Below are 19666 nucleotides of genomic sequence, written 5' to 3'. Positions count from 1 at the left end.
CACACATACCAAACACATTAATGAGAGCAAAGTATGAGTGAGACATTCTTCTTTTGTGTTGCAAATTATTGGAGAAATATTTCGGGGGAAAAACTTTAGTCTTGTAACCCATTTGATTTTAATTTGGTAATAAGCAGTGAAATATTAAGAAAAGTTGTTAGTTAACTACAATCCCAAGACAATGTCATTTTAATGGAAATGGAAACAGCTAACATTTGAGAAGCCTACATTACTCGTAGTACTGGGCGATTTTCACAATTAATTGGTTAATTCGAATTAATCCTTTAATGTGACTTTCTTCTAAATCTTCTAAACATGATTGTACATATAATTTACATATGTATGTGTGTGATATACATGGGCGTAGGAGCCATTATACATAGGGGGTCCCCCCTCATATTTCGAAATCTCAAATTTTATTTTGCATTGCCTGCCAAGAATTTCTGAGTTGGACAGTCTCCAAATGAATCAGTCCCGCAACTTTTAGAAACATAATTAAATAAAAACAAAAAACTTTTGCTATAATAAGCTAATCAGACTCTAGTACATAGGGCTCACTGAACCGTTTTGCCTGTGAGCCTGTTGCCAAGCTTGACGAGAGCAAAGTGTCTGTTACTGCAAGGTAACAAGCAAAACTTGGTATTGATTTTCAGAGAGGTGGCTACTCTTACACAATGAAAGTGGAATGGATTCGTTTGGAGATGACTCGAATATTCCGTGACCAGCCATGGAAAAAACCTTGCGCCCTGAGGTGAGGGTAGTTACAACAGCATTCTGACGCTCTTGAGCACACTAACGTGTTAATAAAAGATTTACCACTTTGTATTTGAGGTAGGAGATCACAGATATTTCAGCCCATGAAATTGCTGACTGTCTGCAGGTTTTGAGCGACAATTTTGTTGTTGAAATAATTACTTAGCTGTAATGAAACTGTCAAATATGCGTAGGTTTACAAGCTACCTAGCACACCAGAATTGTGTTTATGTGCCATTGCTATGTGTTTCTAAAAATTTAATGGTAATGTTAATCAAAATGTTCACACACAGATGAGCATCCTACAATATTTTAAGAGGAAGAGGACAGAGGAGTATAAACAGCAGGTCATAGGACCTGAGAAGACTGAGGAGGATGAGCTTGTAAGTTGTATGGATAGCTACCAGTTACTGGACAATGGAATGTTTTTTCTATAGCAAAATAGCCTCCAACTCATACTCATAGCTTCAACTCATCAACATAAACAGCAATCCTCACATGATGGCACCCATGTCTCAACATGTACTGTGGCAAGGTACATTAACTAGCAGCTGTTCTTAATGATTATAGTAGCTAGAGTTTTAAATGAACAGTTCTCTGTTTGGAGTAATATTAATGAATAAATTGATCATTTTGTGACACACACATGGCCCCAGCGGGACTCGAACTCCGGACCCTGGAGGTGTGAGGCGAATGTGCTAACCACTAAGCCACCGTGCACCCCGGTCCTCACCTCACAGTGCTCCCAGGATGCAAAAAAAATTACATTTTGCATGCAACAACCATGCTACTTTGTAAATTGCATGCATCTGGTGCAAAATCCCACATTAATTAACAGCAAAGAAACAGTCTAGGACAGGGGTTCCCAAACTTTTCCAGGGCAAGGCCCCCCCAAATGGCATTAACATTTGACCGAGGCCCCCCCTTTTGCAAGATGTCTTTAAAACACATTAAAATACAGACTTCTGAATTTATCCCCGTTTTTTATTAATAATTACATCTTACATCTTTACATTACATTAGGATTTGATTGTGTGTGTGTGTGTGTGTGTGTGTGTGTGTGTATGTGTGTGGTTGTCTGAGCGTGAGAAAGAAAAAATCATGTATTTATTTATTTTTCACACCAAATTGTTGAGGCCCCCCGGGCGCCCCCAAGGGGGCCACCCCCACTTTGGAAACCACTGGTCTAGGAAACTAAGTAGCTGTGTCCGAAATCGCTCACTCGTTCAATCATTCACTATTCCCAATATAGCGAATGACATCCGAGTCCACTATATGCGGAAGAAGTGAACAAAAATGAGTGCATGCTGACGTAAATACAACGCCTCAGAGAGCACGCTGTCGCATTGCGGAATGTATCGTAAAACAGTAAAGTTCATCTTCTCACTGTTCATTTGTCACGTTTATTGTATTAGTTAATAAAGAGAACAAAAACAACTGCTTGTCATGTTTACTATTATGCTTATATTTAATATATGTTTATTTTTCATTTGCATTCTATCGCTGTCTCGCATTGGACTATGGGAAATAGTGCGTTGGTGAGTGTACATTGGATGAACACTCAAAATCAGAGGACATTGTGGGTGAAAACAAGTGAACGAATGGTAGGGAATTAAGTTGTTCAGTCAGATTTCAGACATCACTACAAAATGGCTGCCAACCGATCTAGTGCACTATATAGGACCGGGAGCCAATGGAGCGATGCTAACATTGGGGTGACATGATAAAAATTTCTTTGCCATGGTCAGCAGCTCATTTATAAGACCATCTCTCATTCTCAGGGGACCAAAAACAATTATTTCGGTTTTGTGTTCATTAAGTTGGAGAGTTATTTGTTAACCATATTTTAATATTGTCAAGACAGTCCAATGATTGAATGGAGTCACCACCTTTCAACAGTATGTACAACTGGGTATCATCAGCATATAAATGAAAAGAGACATTGTGTGCCCTAATAATATTCCCCAACGGACACATATATAAGTTAAAAAGAAGTGGGCCCAGAATGGAGGTTTGAGGTACACCACTAATAATAGGAACGGAAGATGAGGAGAAATTACCCAACGCTATCAAAAAGATATGAGATATGAGGGTACCATTAGAGAATTATTAAAAAGAAAAGTACTTTTTGATTAATTCTGCACTCTGTATAGTGGCAATGCATACAATACATGTTATAAGAAGTTAATTACTAAAACATGCAGTGTACAATATGATTTTGCACCTGTTGACTTTCTGATGTCATCAAAAGTGTAGATGCCAGTCTTCCAGTCCTCTAATTCATAGAGTCTTTGCTGTACTCACTTGCTGTGTCCAAAACCGCTCCCTATCTCTATTATAGGATTCAGTTTAAGATTCTGTTGTTCGTTTTTAAAACTCTTAATGATCAAGCTCTTTCTTATCTCAAAGATCTTCTTACACCACATTCATCTAGCAGATTGACCTATCTATTGACCTATCTAGCATCTAACCTATCTTCTGATAGGTTTCTTCTGCATGTCCCTCGGTCCCATTTAAAAACTAAGGGGGATAGAACTTTTTCAGTCACTGTCCCTTGTTAATGGAATCAATTGCCACTGGACATCTGCCTTGCACCTTCAATTACCATTTTTAAAAAGAGACTAAAAGCGTATAATTTCTCCCAGGCGTTTTAATCAAAAGTTTTACTCTTGTCTATTGTCTGTCTTTATTTGGTTTTATTCTGTTTTCTATTTTACTTTTCTTTACTCTGCTCAGCACTTTGGTCAGCTTTTTTGCGGTGTTAAATGTGCTTTATAAATAAAATGTACTTACTTACCCTGACAACACTGGCTTTAGTCACATTGCCCACTAATATAACTACATCCACAGCCCATCAACATTATGTAACACAAGAATTCAAATGCTAATATATTGGTATTTCTTAGCTGTATTTTGTGTTTTTACATGTAATTAAAATAAATATTGATGGGAGTCAGTTAAATATTCTAGTATTATGGCTTTAAAGGGGTCATCACTTGAGACATGATATGTTAAAAGATGAAAGAAAATTTGATTTAAGAGGTCAATGCACCATTAAAACATCCTGCAACTTTCATAGCTTAATACGTCCTCCTCAGGAGGAAAAGAGCATTTATTTAACCAAGCTCCAAAAACGGCTTGGATTTGGCGGGGTTTGTGACATCACACATGCAAATATATTTGTACGTGCCCGCCCCAACAGCAAGACTTGCAGCGGCTACCAGTGGGAGAAGAGAGTAGAGCACACATGATCCATAGCCTCCCTTGCTTGCTAGCAAAAGTAGCGAGGATCTGAGAGAAGCAGCCAATAAGCTTACCTTATGGTCTTCGTGCATTTAAAGCAAAATAATAATATTTACAGTTTACAGCCCATGTTCTGTGTATTTACTGTCCTGTATATCTGTTGTTGTGTGTATATTGTCCTGCACCCATTTCACACTGTTGTGTATTTGCACTTTATGTAGTCTCGCAATGATTGCAAAAAGGATGTTTTCATTTGAGTGAAACATTAGATGCTGATGCAGACTCGTTGCCTTCTAAAAGGGGTCTTTTCTCTGTGTTTGACATGCTAACATGATTGCTAGTTGAAATAACCTTTAGTTCTCTACATGTTTGTGAGTGAATTAATATTTATCTTCACACAATTATTTTAATCGTAATTCCAAGCAAAACTGTCATACTGTACATCCCTGAACATTGTCATTAGCTAATTAATTTTGTTGTCATGGCATTACCTTTAACATCTAATAAGATTAAAAAATTATTTTAAATGTTGCCAGGTTGCATTAAAAATACTGACATGCGTGATGAATTCCTGTGAATTGTTTTACTCTTTTTAGAGAGGAATGTTTAACAAATATTTAAAACCTTGTTATACTGCCAGTTGGTGGTGCTATGACAACGTGTCAGTATGGGCATGTTGGTGTTATTACAGTGCATTACGGAACCTACACTAAAAGGCGATATATAAGGCCATGGTCATGGGTTTCATGCATGACACTCGAAACATGTCAAACTAGATGTGTAATGTGCCCGAGTACAACCGAACTGTGCCCAGGCCCACTTGAAGAGGTACACGGTACGGAGCACTAGTCAAACAAACTGGACTTTGGGGGTCAAACGTGCTTGGGCACAGTACAGATCACCTACTATGAGTACACCCTCAGACTCTGGAAGCAATGTTATTGTTGAGTGTAGAAGTGATTTTCCCTCAAGTGATTCTCTAATCATGTTTATTAGGGGAGGTCATTTGAAAATTACTTATTTGAAAATGCCTTAAAATACTCTATTGGGAAACCATCTGGTCTTGGAGCCTTGTTGTTTTCCAGTGTATTAATTGCTCAGAGGACCTCTTTCTCAGTAATGTCTGCATCCAGTAGCTTATTGTCTTCCACATGGATCTAGGGGAGTTGTATTTTACTTTAAAAAGTTTTTAGTACCAACATTGTACTGGTTGTGTTCAGTTTTGTATAAGGTCTCATGAAACTTTTTAAATAGCATATTAATTTCTTCAGGATCTAATAAATATCTGCCATCATTCGACTGTATGGAATGGATGTGCCGATCTGATTATTCTTTTTTAATCTGCCATTAAAAACATCCTGCTAGTCTTGTCTCAAAATTTGTATTAAAGTACTTTGCCATGATAGGCTGGGCCTTCTGGATGCGCAAATTACTATGGAAAAGTAGTTTGAGTAAGTTGTGTCAAACATTCATCTTTGTTAGGTACATGAATGCTCTAATTCCAATTATCTTGTTTCTTTTTCTAATTTTCTTAGTTCAGCTTTCTTTTCCTTCTGTTTACATGCCCCATATGAAAGAATATGTCCTATCATAAGCTTTGAGTGCCTCCAAAATGTTTGAATGTGAGGCTGAATTAACGTTGGCCTCTAAAAAAAAATAAAAAATAAAAAAAAAATCTGAATGGTCATGAATTTAATAAAGTCTGGGTCTTTTAGCATACAACTTTTAGATCTCCAATTTTTGAAGTGTGGTGGAGCGATTGCTGGTTCCCATGTAAATCTAATAGGGTTGTGGTCGGAGATGGATGCAGGAAGATAACTGCAATGTTTCACTTGGTAGACTATTGACAATGAGTAAAACACACGCCTACCCATTCTCTCCAGTTTTAAGTGTTAAGTCTCCTCAATTGTGAGAGGACCTTCAATCTTTTAATTGGGTAGTTCAATCCTAAGCTGTCTGTGTGGAGTTTCTGTGCATGTTCTCACTGTGTGCCTGTGTTTTTTCTCCAGGTTCCCTGGTTTCCTTCCCGCCATTCAGAAAACATGATATATTGCCCCTGGGTGTGAAGGAGTTTGTAAATGTGTGCGTTATCATGGACTGGTGTTTAAGTCCAGTTTATCCCTGCCTAATGCCCAGTGTTCCTAGGATAGGCTCCAAATCCACCACCATCCTGGCCAGGATAAGTGATTACTGAAAGTGCATGAGTAAGAAAGAAAATTTGGCACACTTCATCTTTAGCGTAAGCCACACAAAAGTTATCAAAAGAATTTTGAATATTCCAAATGGTTTGCATGTAATGGTCCAATGAATCTGACAGCAAAGTCACCAAACAGGAAGTGAGGCTGTATTTCACCAATGACTTTACACAAAACGTGGTAGCCTTCTTCAGGATCTGAAGCTATTCAACAAATTGTGACAGTGCCATATACGGGTCAAAGGTTACAATAACATGCTTAAAATTCTTACATCTAACTGCCATTTTTGCTACTACTCCTCCAAATCATATTGATCATATCATATTGATTGGAACAGCCTTCCAATTAATGTTCGGGACTCAGGCAGTCTCAGTGTTAAGTCTAGGCTGAAAACATTTGTTTACACAAGCTGATCCTGACCCTTTCTGCTCTTTGGGCCTGCCTGATCCATCCTGATGCTCTACTTCTGGATGGAGCTCTCATCTGGAGGCTAAATTCTGCCACTGAGGATGACCCCAAGCAATGCAGCCTGGAGATTGCTGAGGATGGTGCTGCATGAAGTACCATGGAAATGGTTTTAGACCTCAATTCCACATGGACATTTTCACTGTGGTTGCTGCTATGGCCCTAGGACTGCAATTACCACATACAATTTTGCACTCAAGTCTCCTTTCGCGAATAGTAGACTAGTTCAACTATAAAATACTCACTAAAAAATTCATATAAAAACCATAATGAACTTTCCTTTACTTTCACACTATCCGTTGTTATCCAGCTGAGGATGGGTTCCCTTCTGAGTCTGATTCTTCTCAAGGTTTCTTCCTCATATCAACTTGGGGAGTATTTCCTTGCCACTGATGCCACCGGCTTGCTCATTAGGGATAACTTCAAACAGTTAAAATCTGTATCCTGTGTTTATGTTTCTGTAAAGCTGCTTTGAAACAATGTCCATTGTTAAAATCACTATACAAATACAATTGAATTGATTTTGTGCTAAATTCATAATTATTTTTTCCTATAATTCCCTGGGGTATGCTGAAGTGAACACGTGCCAAGACGTGAAATTCAAGCGCACATCCTGTCGACCATCTTGGTTTTCTCAAAAACTATTAAACTGGCAAAAAAAAATAAAAAAATTCTTGCAATTTAAAAACTAAAAACATAAAATCTAAGGTTTTATGTTTTTTTTCTTATTAGTCTGGGCCCTTTTCCCCCACTTTGTGCAGTATCTGCAATAAAATTCTCTCTCTTATATTGTGTTTTGTTTTATTCAAAATTTCTCAATAAAAATGCTATTTGACATTAAACCCTGTCAGTCTTGTTGTCTGCATAATAGCACCTGTGGTGCTTAGCCCCTAATAATAATAATAATAATAATAATAATAATAATAATAATCCATAGAACTGGATATATGCCTTTTATGAAATTTGACACACTAATTCAACATGGTTCCAAAAATGTTGCCTAACGCCTCTAGTGCCACAAATAGGCCTAAGTTAAATACAATTCTGTCCATAGGTCTGGAACTACTCATTAACGCGTCATTATTAAAATTTCATATGATTCTCAGTATTTTGGTCTCTAGCTAGGATCCTTGTGATATAAACCATTTCAAGATACAATGACAACAGCAGCTACAATCAACGTCTCTGTCAGACCAACAACATACAAACAAACACTTTAAAAAAAAACCTGAGGCACCTTAGCAAACTTTAGCTAGCCTTGCCTTCTTTCTTTGTGGCTGCCTTTGGGTGGGTTTATGCTGATTAGTGTTTAGTGCAAGCTGTGACGTAGAGAAATTACAGAAGTAAATCAGGACTCTGCACCATGCATTTCGGGCAGGTCTGGAGCAGTGTTTTCTGTTAGATAGAATAAAACCCTTTGTGGGAAAATATGAGTTTTGGGACTTTGCAGAGCTTATACATGCACAAACAGATACATTAAACTCTCAAACAGAAGAAAAACATTTTTTTTAAAATCATGTTATGACCCCTTTAATGAGGATACTAATTTAAGGATACAAATGCTGTGGTACTGTAAAATGTAAACATTTTGTTAGCACTCACCTGGATCACAGGGTCCAGGAGAAACTAGAGATATAAGACGTTGCTGTGTGCAGGCTGCTTGCCTCAGGTAGCACTCATTCTGGTAGGTGTCCCCATTAGATCCACACACAGGAATGTATTTTTCATGACACTGTTGCAAAAGTCAGAAACCAGGTTTTAATTAATTTTTCAAAAGGAATGCTTTAAGCTACACTTTATGCAGTCTGGGGCTTTGCTCAGTGAAACTCCTTTTAGAAGTATTTAAGTGTGAATATGCAGTTTCATTGTTAAGGTAGCAGTTTATGCTAAATATCTTGTTTGTATATTCAATATTCTTTTATTTTAAATAAAGTTAAATCACCAATAACTGTACATGTGATATAAAATGTGAAATGCATGAAAAAAAAAAATTACCTGAAACTGGCATACACATTTAAGGTCAGCACCATTGTCCCTGCAGATTCCACCATAGCGACATGTGGCTTTGTCACACACTCGCAAATTACTCTTCTTCTCAGACAAATCTGGGATAAAAATAAAAAAAAAAATAGAAATATAAAAATAAAAACAGCTAAGCATGCAAACATGTCAGTAACCTAATGTGATTTGTGATCATATATTTGTGGTCAGGAGTCCAAAGGTCATGTTGTGGAGAGCAAAAATTGGTTTTCTCTCTCTAACAGTGTAACTGAATTCTAGAATACCTTATTTGCCTATAAAGGCCTTCGTGTGCTCACATGTAATGCAACACTAATATTGTGGCTCTGAAAATTGTTACAATACACTATATGGCCAAAAATTTGGGACACCTGACCATCACACTAATATGTGTTTTTGAACATATCATTCCATATTTAGTCCCTCCTTTAGGGTTATAATAACTTCCACTCTGCTGGAAAATCTTCACTCTACATTTTGGAGCATGACTGGGGATTTGCCCATTCAGCCACAAGACAACTTATAAGGTCAGGCACTGATATCTGATGAGGCAGCCTGGGGTGCAGTTGGCATTCCAGTTCCTCCTAAAAGGTGTTCAGTGGGGTTGACATCAAGGCCCCACTTGAGTGCTTCCACGTCATTCATGGAAAACTTCATGGATTGTGCTTTAGGCACAGGGGCATTGTCATGTTGGTACATATTTTTTAAAACCTCTCTCTATAAAGTCACATCAGCCAGTCTTTTCAGTCTCAGTTCTCAGAGACATATGCCACAGTGAGAATACAAATGTATTAGAAAATGTTTCTATCTAGAGCTACATCAACTAATCGTTTACAAAAATTGTTGTCAACAAATCTCATTATTGATTAGTTGGTCTGGACATGGCACGTTTACTCTTTGCGTTACTTCTGTTATGAAAACATACATCAGAAATATGGCGAGTACAGACCAAAGTAGTGTCCCAAAATCACGTACTATACACTATGCACTCTAATTTTAGAAGGGTAGTATAGTCTCAAATGGAATTACTAGTGTTTTTTACTAACCGAAAGTACAACCCCAATTCCAAAAAAGTTGGGATGCTGTGTAAAATGAAAATAAAAACAGAATGCAATGATTTCCAAATCTCAAACCCATATGTTATTCACAATAGAGCATAGAAAATATCAAATTTTTAAACTGAGTAAATGTACCATTTTTTGTTTCATCTGACCATAGAACCTGATCCCATTTGAAGTTCCGGTAGTGTCTGGCAAACTGAAGACGCTTCAATTTGTTTTTGGATGAGAATAGAGGCTTTTCCCCCCCCCCCCTTGAAATCCTTCCAAACAACTTGTGGTGATATAGGTGACTTCAGATTGTAATTTTGGAGACTTGGAGTCCAAGACACAAAAAAAAATTTGTATTGAAAATTTGGTTTCACAGAAAATCAGATTAATCAAAAATGTTAATCGGCCGATTAATCAATCTGAAAATAATTTTTAGTTACAGCCCTATTTCTATCACATACAAAAAGAGAGATTTCACATTTTAACTTAATCATAACCTACAGTACTTGCCCATTTCTGTTACATGGATGATGAAAGGGTCTATGAAACCTAGCATTGTAAATAAGTTACATTTGTCTTCTTTATTTTTGTCTTAAGGGTGTGCAAACCTTTGCACATAATCATAACATTTGTAAAAACCTTTACATAGTAATTTCACATAGTTTTTACATTTAAATTTTTATACTTATAAATATTTTAATGAAGTTGTTCATTGTTTAATCAACAAACCTTTTTCATGAGGAAAACAAAATGGTAACTAAAACAAAAACTTTAAATCATATGTAAAACATTTTCCTTAACAGTAAATATAAGATGTAAATATCAGTGACCATTGTTGGAAGAAACATGGTATCTCTCATCACTCTTATGCAGATGATACTCAGATCTATATGCCTTTGAAAAAGAAAAACAACTCTATAGAACCCCTACTGGCTTGTTTGGAGGACCTTAAATATTGGATGGCTCAAACTTTTTAACACCTCAATGAAAACAAAACGTTGTATTTGGGGATTCTCATGGCACTTCTAAATCCAGGTCCTCTAGCGCTCTGCAGTAAAGTAAACCAATGGTGAAGAATTTAGGGGTAATATTTGACAGTTCTCTCAAATTTGACAAACAAATAAATGCTGTTGTCAAATCAAGCTTTATACCATCTAGGATTACTGGCCAATGTCATCCCATTTATTTCAATTAATGATTTTGAGAGGATGATGCATGCATTTGTATCTTCGCACCTGGATTATTGCAACTCTCTTTATATAGGAGTTAGTCAATCTTCACTTGTCATGACTGCAAATGGTTCAGAATGTTGCTGCTAGACTACTGATGAGGACTCGTAAACAAGACCACATCTCCCCTATACTAGCAACTCTTCACTGGCTGCCGGTCTGCTATAGAATCGATTTTACAATCTTATAGTTTGTTTGTAATAGTCAGATATCGGTCAGTCAGCCAGTCAGTGAGACCGCTCTGCTCCCCGCCCCCTGATGTATCCGCGCCTACTCACACATACACGCTGGAATAACCTGGCTGCATTATGGTGGCAAAGCTGTACCAAAAATCAGAGTGTGTTTTTGATGATTGTGATGACAGTAAATTACAACCGCCAGAGGAAAATAGATGTACACGCGTGAAAAGGGGAGAATTCACGTGCTCGTTTTAAACCCTCGCTAAGCGCAACACAAACACAAGGAAAAATCTGTGTGCACAAGCGAAATCTTTCCCCACACTCAGGAGCTGCTTTTACTTCTCAAATATTGCTTCTGCTTGTGCAAATACTTTCATTTTGTCACCAGTGGGCGGGCCAACTGGCTTGACTGTAACCTCATATCATTGGCTAACTCATTTTTCTGGAAATAAGTTCTGATTGGCTGCCTGCCACTGTGACGAACCCTTAGCAAAGTTACCTGTTCTTCATGAGAGATACAGCATCATCCAGTGACACTCTTCATGTGAGTCAGTTTTTTTTTTGTTGTTGATCGTATTTGAGATCATTGCAACATACCACATTATGTAAGATAATATGTAAATACAGGGTATCTTTACCAGTTGTTAATAGACATTAGTTAATAGATATTAGTTGTTAGAGAATTTACTAGCTACACATTCTTGGGATGTTAATAGATAGCAATCCATCCATCAAACACTAAGCCAGCAATGACCTAAAAGTGTCATCACTGAAGCTTGCGAAGAAGGCAACACATCCCCATGTGCAGTATATTACAGCAATTCATAATAGATTAAGCACAGCATATTTTCTAATGATGACACATAAGGGAACAACCAATGACAATACAGGGGCAGAGACAGGACAGAAATCATAACAAACGCACATGTAGAAAGTAAACAAAGTCAATGTCACTAGAAGAGTGCGCTGCGAACACCAACACTTGTGCTAGGGGAAATTATGACACTAACAAGTTTCTAAATATCAATACAGCTGTTGTCAGTGACATTAAACATTATCACGCTGAACAGGGAAAAACTTTGCAGATAAACTGGTTCACGTAGGCTGTGCATAATCCCCCCCCCCCCCCCTCAAAAAAACCGTGAAAAACGATCAACATTCATCCACAGAGTAAATACGTATGATGGAAAATGTTTTAAAACAAGTTTGGAAAAGTTCTCGGAAGCTTGGTGATGGTGACGTTGAAATCGAGCGACTGTGGTATAGTTCGTTTCTAGTCAGTGCTCTATTGGGTGATTTGGCTGCGTCTCTCCTCTTGTAAACACTGTTATTGCCTTTTCTGCATAGGCCTGAATTGTTTTAATTTTCTTGCATATTGTTAAATTTGATTGCATATTTTCTCTTGGTTGAGGGCATTTTTCTTTTTTACTTATCCTATATTTTGGGTACAATTTTATTTATATTTTGCTTTTACGAGATGATACTCTTTAACGACCAGTCTAATTTGATGCAAAGATTTGTACATTAGCAGGAATGTAGTACAACATGAAGGTGAAAGCAGCGGTCTGTTTATTTAAATGTGAACGTGCAATAAAAATATGGTGTCCCAAAAAAATCTATGAATAAACGTGATCTCAATATTGATCAAAATACTCGTGATAATCATATTGGCCATAATCGTGCAGCCCTAATACATACATATTTGATCCTTTTTGAAACAGTGCATAAAGGTGATAAACTATCCAATGACACAAAGTTTACATTTTGTAGTAATTTTCATTATTTAAATTAACAAAAAAAAACAGATCAGTCACATGGAAAAAGTAAGTATACCCCTACATTTAAGGTGCTGAAGGTAGACTGCTCTGGTTTGGAGTTCCAAACTAAATTAAAAAAAAAAAAATCTACGAGTCATATTTGATTTGAGTTTGTCTTTTAAGACACATGTACAATATACTGTCAAGAATTCCTTTTCTCTTCATTTTCATGCTCCTAGACTCTGGAATGCACTCCCTGTTCATAATAGAGATGTAAAGAATTTGAGCATTTTTAAATCTAACCAAAAAACAAAAAAAAAATAGGTTTTTTTCTTAATGGTTTTAACCATTTTGTATTCAAGTCTGTTTTGTCTGTGTATGTTTTTTCCTTGGTATTTTCTTATTTTTTAAAGTGCCTTGAAAAGCTTTAAAGGTGTTATATAAAAAAGTATTATTATTATTATTATTATTATTATTATTATTTACATTTATCACACCTTCAAATTTATATAATTAGAATCAGGTGTTCAAGATTGGGTGCTAGTAATTTGAGCCTGCTTAAGGAGTGCAGGTGGAAGCCATCTTATTTATTCCACTCTCATATCTAGTGTCTGGTGTTCCCTTTGCTATTGAGGTGTGTGGTGTCATCATGCCAAGATCTAAAGAGTTCTGCAAGGCCTTCTGAAAAAAAGGTTTTGGATGCCTATGAGTCTGGCAAAGGACTTAAAGAGATCTCATTATTCCACTGCAAGGAAAATAATCTACAATTTGCTAAGATTTCAAACGTCATGTGCCATTGACTGGGAAACGGGTTATACTTCCGGTTAGTAAAAAAAGCGCTAGTGTTCCATTTGAGACAATACTACCCTTCTAAAATTCATACACTAGATCAGGGGTGGGCAATTATTTTTTCCATGGGGCCACATGAGAAACAGAAAATATTGTAAAGGGCTGGACCAAAAGGCTGAACTCAATTCTCCATAATATTAATTGTATTTCTTTATAAAAAGCAGTAACTTTTGACAAGTTGGTAAGCTTTTGACAAGTTGGTAAGCTTTTGACAAGTTGGTAAGCTTGGTAAGAGTTTATGTTATGATTAATCAATGAAAAAGTGAGGTTGCCTTACAAAAAATGTCATTTATTCAATCAAATTTCCCAAAACAATGGTAAACAAAATGTTAACATTACCATTTGTGATTTATTATATTAGTGATCATTTTCATTCACATTCACCCCAAAACACATTGAGTTTCATATACTGTTGGAAAGTGATTCTTAGCTTTCTAAAGACATAACATTGTCTTTGTACTCCAAATATTAAGCAAGATACATCATATTATAATAATGATTGATTGTCACTAAACTGTGATTTTGAGAAAAAGGCCTCCAAAGAAAATGTCCCAGTTCACTGCTAGTTGGTGCCTTTAAATGCCTACATTTGTAGTCTAACCACCACATTTGGTGTTTTTCAGTTGTTTTTTCTTGTTCAATGAGAGAAATCTAGTCTCTGTTGGGCTTTAACGAGTGCATCAAAGTCAGGTTGAATGTCTGAGGTGGAGATGCGAAGCACAGCTGACAGATGAGCATCAGTGAGAGAGGATCTATACCTGGATTCGGCAAACTTCATCACTGAGAATGTTTGTTCACATATGTAGGTAGAGCCAAAGAGAACCAACATCTTCTGAGCATGTCTCCTCATGTTTGGAAAGTTATCCTCCTTGAGAGAAGAGTAAAAATCCAGCAGTGATCCTGAATTAAAGTGCTCTGCTAGTACTGCATCAGACTGCAGGTCAGTGAGTTCCAGATGAACATCACTGGGTGCATTATCCACACTGGAGGTAAAGGGAGAGGAAATCAAGTGCATTTCATCCTCAACTGTTCTGAGATCTTCAAATCGCCTTGAAAACTCAACATGCAGTGCTCCTAACATGGATGAGTACCTGCAGAGGTGATCAGCTGATGGTGTGACTTCTTTCAGGGTTTGCATGTGAGTGAGAGTGTTGCTCTCCAGTTGGTTTGAAAGAAACTGCAACTTTCTCATGAACGCCTTCACCAGGCTGTGCATTTCAAGAATAAAAAGGCCCTTGCCTTGCAGTTTGGTGTTTAGTTCATTCATCAGTACAGTCACATCAACAGCAAATGCAAAATCTGCCATACAGTCCTCATCTGAGAGCTCTGGGATGTTTTGCCTTTCTTCTCACAAAACTCTCGAATCTCTGCTTTCAGGTCCCAAACTCTTTTTAGTATTTTGTCCAGGCTGAGCCATCTGACAGCTGTGTGGTAGCAGATGTCACTATGTTCAGTCTCATGCTCCTCCAAAAGTAAAACAAACTGTCTGTGATTCAATGCTCATGCCCTGAAGAAGTTAACTATTTTGGTTACAAAATCAATGACATGGTTAATTTTTAGCACTGACTTGCACAACACATGTTGATGTATAATACAATGCAAAATTACCAATTTCTGATCTGCTTCAATTTCAGTCACTTTATCTTGCATACGTTTCAAACGTCCGACCTTTTTCCCTGTTAGATTTGGACAACCGTCCGTTGTGACTCCTGCCAGCCTTTCCCATTTTAGTCCCAGCGTCTCCATGCATGTATTTACCTCCGTGAAACGATCGCTCCCTGTCGTCGTCCCTTTCATTGGCCGCATTGCTACCAGCTCCTCCGTAATCTTGAAGCCTGTTATCCCACGGACAAATACGAGTAACTGGGTGGTGTCACGAACATCAACGCTCTCGTCTAAAGCCAAGGAGAAAAAGTCAAAACTTCCCACCTCACGTCGCAGCTGAAGCTCCAAATTCCCCGCAATGTCCTCGATCCTTCTCGTCACGGTTCTCCTGGACAGCGGGACTTGCTCAAATGCTCTTTTTTTTTCAGGGCATATTAGTGCTGCAGAGTCCACCAAGCACTCTTTGACAAACTCCCCCTCCGAGAATGGCTTACTGTTTTTAGCGATTTTGTGGGATATCATAAAGCTGGTCTTGGTTGCTGCATCCCTCGATGTGTGAAGCTTGGTAAAAAAGCCTAGCTTCTGTTGTAGCTTAGCTAACAAAGCTTCCGATGTCCGCGCCTTTTCAGCATCATTCAATTTTTTGTATTTCTCTGCGTGTTTCGTCTCAAAATGCCGACTCAAATTGTAATCCTTAAACACGGCGATCTGCTCTCCGCAAACTAAACACACGGCTTTACCTCCGACTTCAGTAAATAAATACTTGGCAGTCCATTTTTTGTTGAAAACCCTGCATTCGGCATCTACCTTTCTTTTTTTAGCATGAGCGAACATTTTTGAGGGCTAAAATCACCTTGTGACCTGCTTGTGTTGATTCAATCATGCGCACGTATTGATTTACGTATTGTGTCATTATGCACATGAATAAAAAAACAATTTCAAAATAAAAGCAATGCAGCTTCAGTCCATGCATGAGGTAAAATTGGAAAATATGTTTATTTTGTAATTTCCACTTAACCTTACGCAGGCCGGTCAGAGTCAACCAAAGGGCCGTATGTGGCCCGTGGGCCATACAATGCCCAGGTCTGCACTAGATGGTAGAGTACATAAGTGCGCAGTACGTAATTTGTGACACAACTTAGGTCTGTACTCTCTGACATATTTCCGATGCGGGTTTTTGGAACAGAAGTAACCAGGAGTAAACGTGCCCCGTGGCGTGCACACCAACTAATCGATAAGATTCGTTGACAACGAATCCCCTTGAAACAGCCTTGGAGTCAGTAGCTTCAAGTCTCAACAGTAAAGTCACAACCCTCTGTTACTAAGCCAATGATTTATTATCTAGGGGCTCACAATTAATTATGAAGAGTCTTACTTCATAAATGATTATTAAAATGATGATCGCTGGATGGATCGCTATCTATTAACATCCCAAGAACGCAAAGGCTAGCTAGTAAACTGGTAGAACATTCCTGTCTATTAACAACTTGTAATGATACCCTGCATTTAAATATATTATATAAAGTAGGTTGTTGCAAAGGTACCAATCAAAAACTAATGAAATAATAGTAATAATAATAATAATAATAATAATAATAATAATGACTCACATGAAGTGCATTTGTTGAGTGGCTGCACACAAGAGCATCAATAACATGCTCAGATTTTTGGCATGAATTTGCCGCCATAAGCATGCCCCCAGACACCCCTAGAGGGTCAGCGGTCCACCCACCACAGTCTCCTGTGGGGAAACACTGCATCAGGTACCACTATAGTCAGCCAAAATCAAGAATCTGAGGCGATCATGGGTATAGACTAAGCTGGACAGTTGAAGACTGGAAAATGACCAGGCGATTAATTTTTAATCTTCAACAGCCTATAATACACTACCACTTAACATTTTCACACTCCCCAGTATTCACAGCAAATTCATATACAGTGCATCCGGAAAGTATTCACAGCGCTTCACTTTTTCCACATTTTGTTATGTTACAGCCTTATTCCAAAATGGATTAAATTCATTATTTTCCTCAAAATTCTACAAACAATACCCCATAATGACAATGTGAGAGAAGTTGGTTTGAAATCTTTGCAAATTTATTAAAAATAAAAAACAAAAAAACAAAAAAGCACATGTACATAATTATTCACAGCCTTTACTCAGTACTTTGTTGAAGCACCTTTGGCACCAATTGCAGCCTCCAGTCTTTTTGAGTATGATGCTACAAGCATGGCACACCTATTTTTGGGCAGTTTCTCCCATTCTTCTTTGAAGGACCTCTCAAGCTCCATCAGGTTGGATTCAAGTCTGGGCTCTGGCTGGGCCACTCAAGGACATTCACAGAGTTGTCCTGTAGCCACTCCTTTGTTATCTTGGCTGTGTGCTTAGGGTCGTTGTCCTGTTGGAAGATAAACCTTCACCCCAGTCTGAGGTCCAGAGCGCTCTGGAGCAGGTTTTCATCAAGGATGTCTCTGTACATTGCTGCATTCATCTTTCCTTCGATCCTGACTAGTCTCCCAGTTCCTGCCGCTGAAAACCATCCCCACAGCATGATGCTGCCACCACCATGCTTCACTGTAGGGATGGCATTTGCCTGGTTTCCTTTGGACTGGTGCCAGGCCAAAGAGTTCAAACTTTGTTTCATCATTGTCTGAGAGTCCTTCAGGTGCCTTTTGGCAAACTCCAGGCGGGCTGTCATGTGCCTTTTACTGAGGAGTGGTTTCTGTCTGGCCACTCAACCATTCAGGCCTGATTGGTGGAGTGCTGCAGAGATGGTTGTTCTTCTGAAAGGTTCTCCTCTCTCCACAGAGACATGCTGGAGCTCTGTCAGAATGACCATCAGGTTTTTGGTCAAGTCCCTGACTAAGGCCCTTCTCCCCCGATCACCCAGTTTGGCCAGGTGGCCAGCTCTAGGAAGATTCCTGTTGGTTCCAAACTTCTTCCATTTATGGATGATGGCGGTCACTGTGCTCATTGGGACCTTCAATCCTGCAGAAATGTTTCTGTACCCTTCCCCAGATCTGTGACTCGATACATTCCTGTCTCGGAGGTCTACAGACAGTTCCTTGGACTTCATGGTTTGGTTTGTGCTCTGACATGCATTGTTAACTGTGGGACCTTATATAGACAGGTGTGTGCCTTTCCAAATCATGTCCAATCAACTGAATTTACCACAGGTGGACTCTAATTGAGTTGTAGAAACATCTCAAGGATGATTAGTGAAAACAGGATGCACCTGAGCTCAATTTTGAGTGTCATGGCAAAGGCTGTGAATACTTATGTACATGTGCTTTTTTTTGCTTTTTATTTTTAATAAATTTGTAAATATTTCAAACAATCTTCTTTCACATTGTTATTATGGGGTATTGTTTGTAGAATTTTGAGGAAAATAATGAATTTAATCCATATTGGAATAAGGCTGTAACATAACAAAATGTGGAAAAAGTGAAGCGCTGTGAATACTTTCCGGATGCACTGTACATGCCGACGCACAGTACATCATTGTTCAGTGTGCACAGACACATCTCAGCATATAAAGCAATGAACAGCAGCAGTCTGAAATGCAGGTTAAGGTCTGTGTGCTGCATTCAATATAAGTCAACTTGCACATGTGTGCTGGCAGTAGAGTTTAATTAATTCGGGTGGGTTGAGGAAATATTCAAAATAAAATCACAACGGTTTTCCTGATCTGTCCAGTTAAATTGGTAAGTGAAAAGCACTTGTGCATTTCAGGTGGAATATAATCAGCATTATAATACTTATTAGTGCACACACTAATATTTTCTGTTAGCCCTCATTTTTCTAGAAACATAAAATTTCAAAGCCTATATATTATTGTTGTTATTCAATTATGGCCCTTCAGGGTCTTACAAAAATGCTGATATGGCCCAGGCAGAATTTAACACCTCGATTGTATTGATATTGCAGTGGTTTGGTTTGTTACCATTACAAAATAAATGTACTACAGTTTAAAATATTTTGTCAATATTGTCTCATCCATATCATCTTGTGAAGCCTGAACTAGGATATGTCTTGCATTATGGATTTACTGTCACACACCTAACTTCAGGATTTGGATTCAATCACGGAGTCACAATAAAGGCCAACACCCAATACATTCCTGAGGACCGGTTATACATCTCTGTTAATGAGTATTTGTGTCACTATGCGGGGGGTGGGGGGTGGTTATGGTTAATTGCTGCACAGAGATGTTTTATGTTCTTATGCACGGTCCTCCAGGAGATAATTGTGTGCAGTGTTGCCAAATCTCTTCTGAGGAAACAAGCTAAAGCATGCTCACAAAGTTGCTAGAACTCACTAGA

General features: G+C 38.1%; 1 protein-coding gene across 2 annotated transcripts in view; it reads right to left on the bottom strand.

Annotated features, from left to right (window-relative positions):
- The window catches only part of tmeff1b (transmembrane protein with EGF-like and two follistatin-like domains 1b), a 101845-nt gene that overhangs the window by 54879 nt on the left and 27300 nt on the right, over window positions 1-19666 (bottom strand). For both annotated transcript variants that reach the window (XM_053621768.1, XM_053621757.1), the window contains exons 2-3: window positions 8652-8761; window positions 8259-8388 (exon numbers count right to left, since the gene is read on the bottom strand). In XM_053621768.1, the coding sequence (XP_053477743.1) occupies window positions 8259-8388; window positions 8652-8761 (240 nt within the window). The remainder of the gene's footprint in view (window positions 1-8258; window positions 8389-8651; window positions 8762-19666) is intronic.

This window comes from Ictalurus furcatus, chromosome 1, assembly GCF_023375685.1.
Source record: "Ictalurus furcatus strain D&B chromosome 1, Billie_1.0, whole genome shotgun sequence".
Classification (NCBI taxonomy): domain Eukaryota; kingdom Metazoa; phylum Chordata; class Actinopteri; order Siluriformes; family Ictaluridae; genus Ictalurus; species Ictalurus furcatus.
Note: the sequence above shows the minus strand (reverse complement) of the source record. Positions and strands in the feature narration are given on the sequence as shown.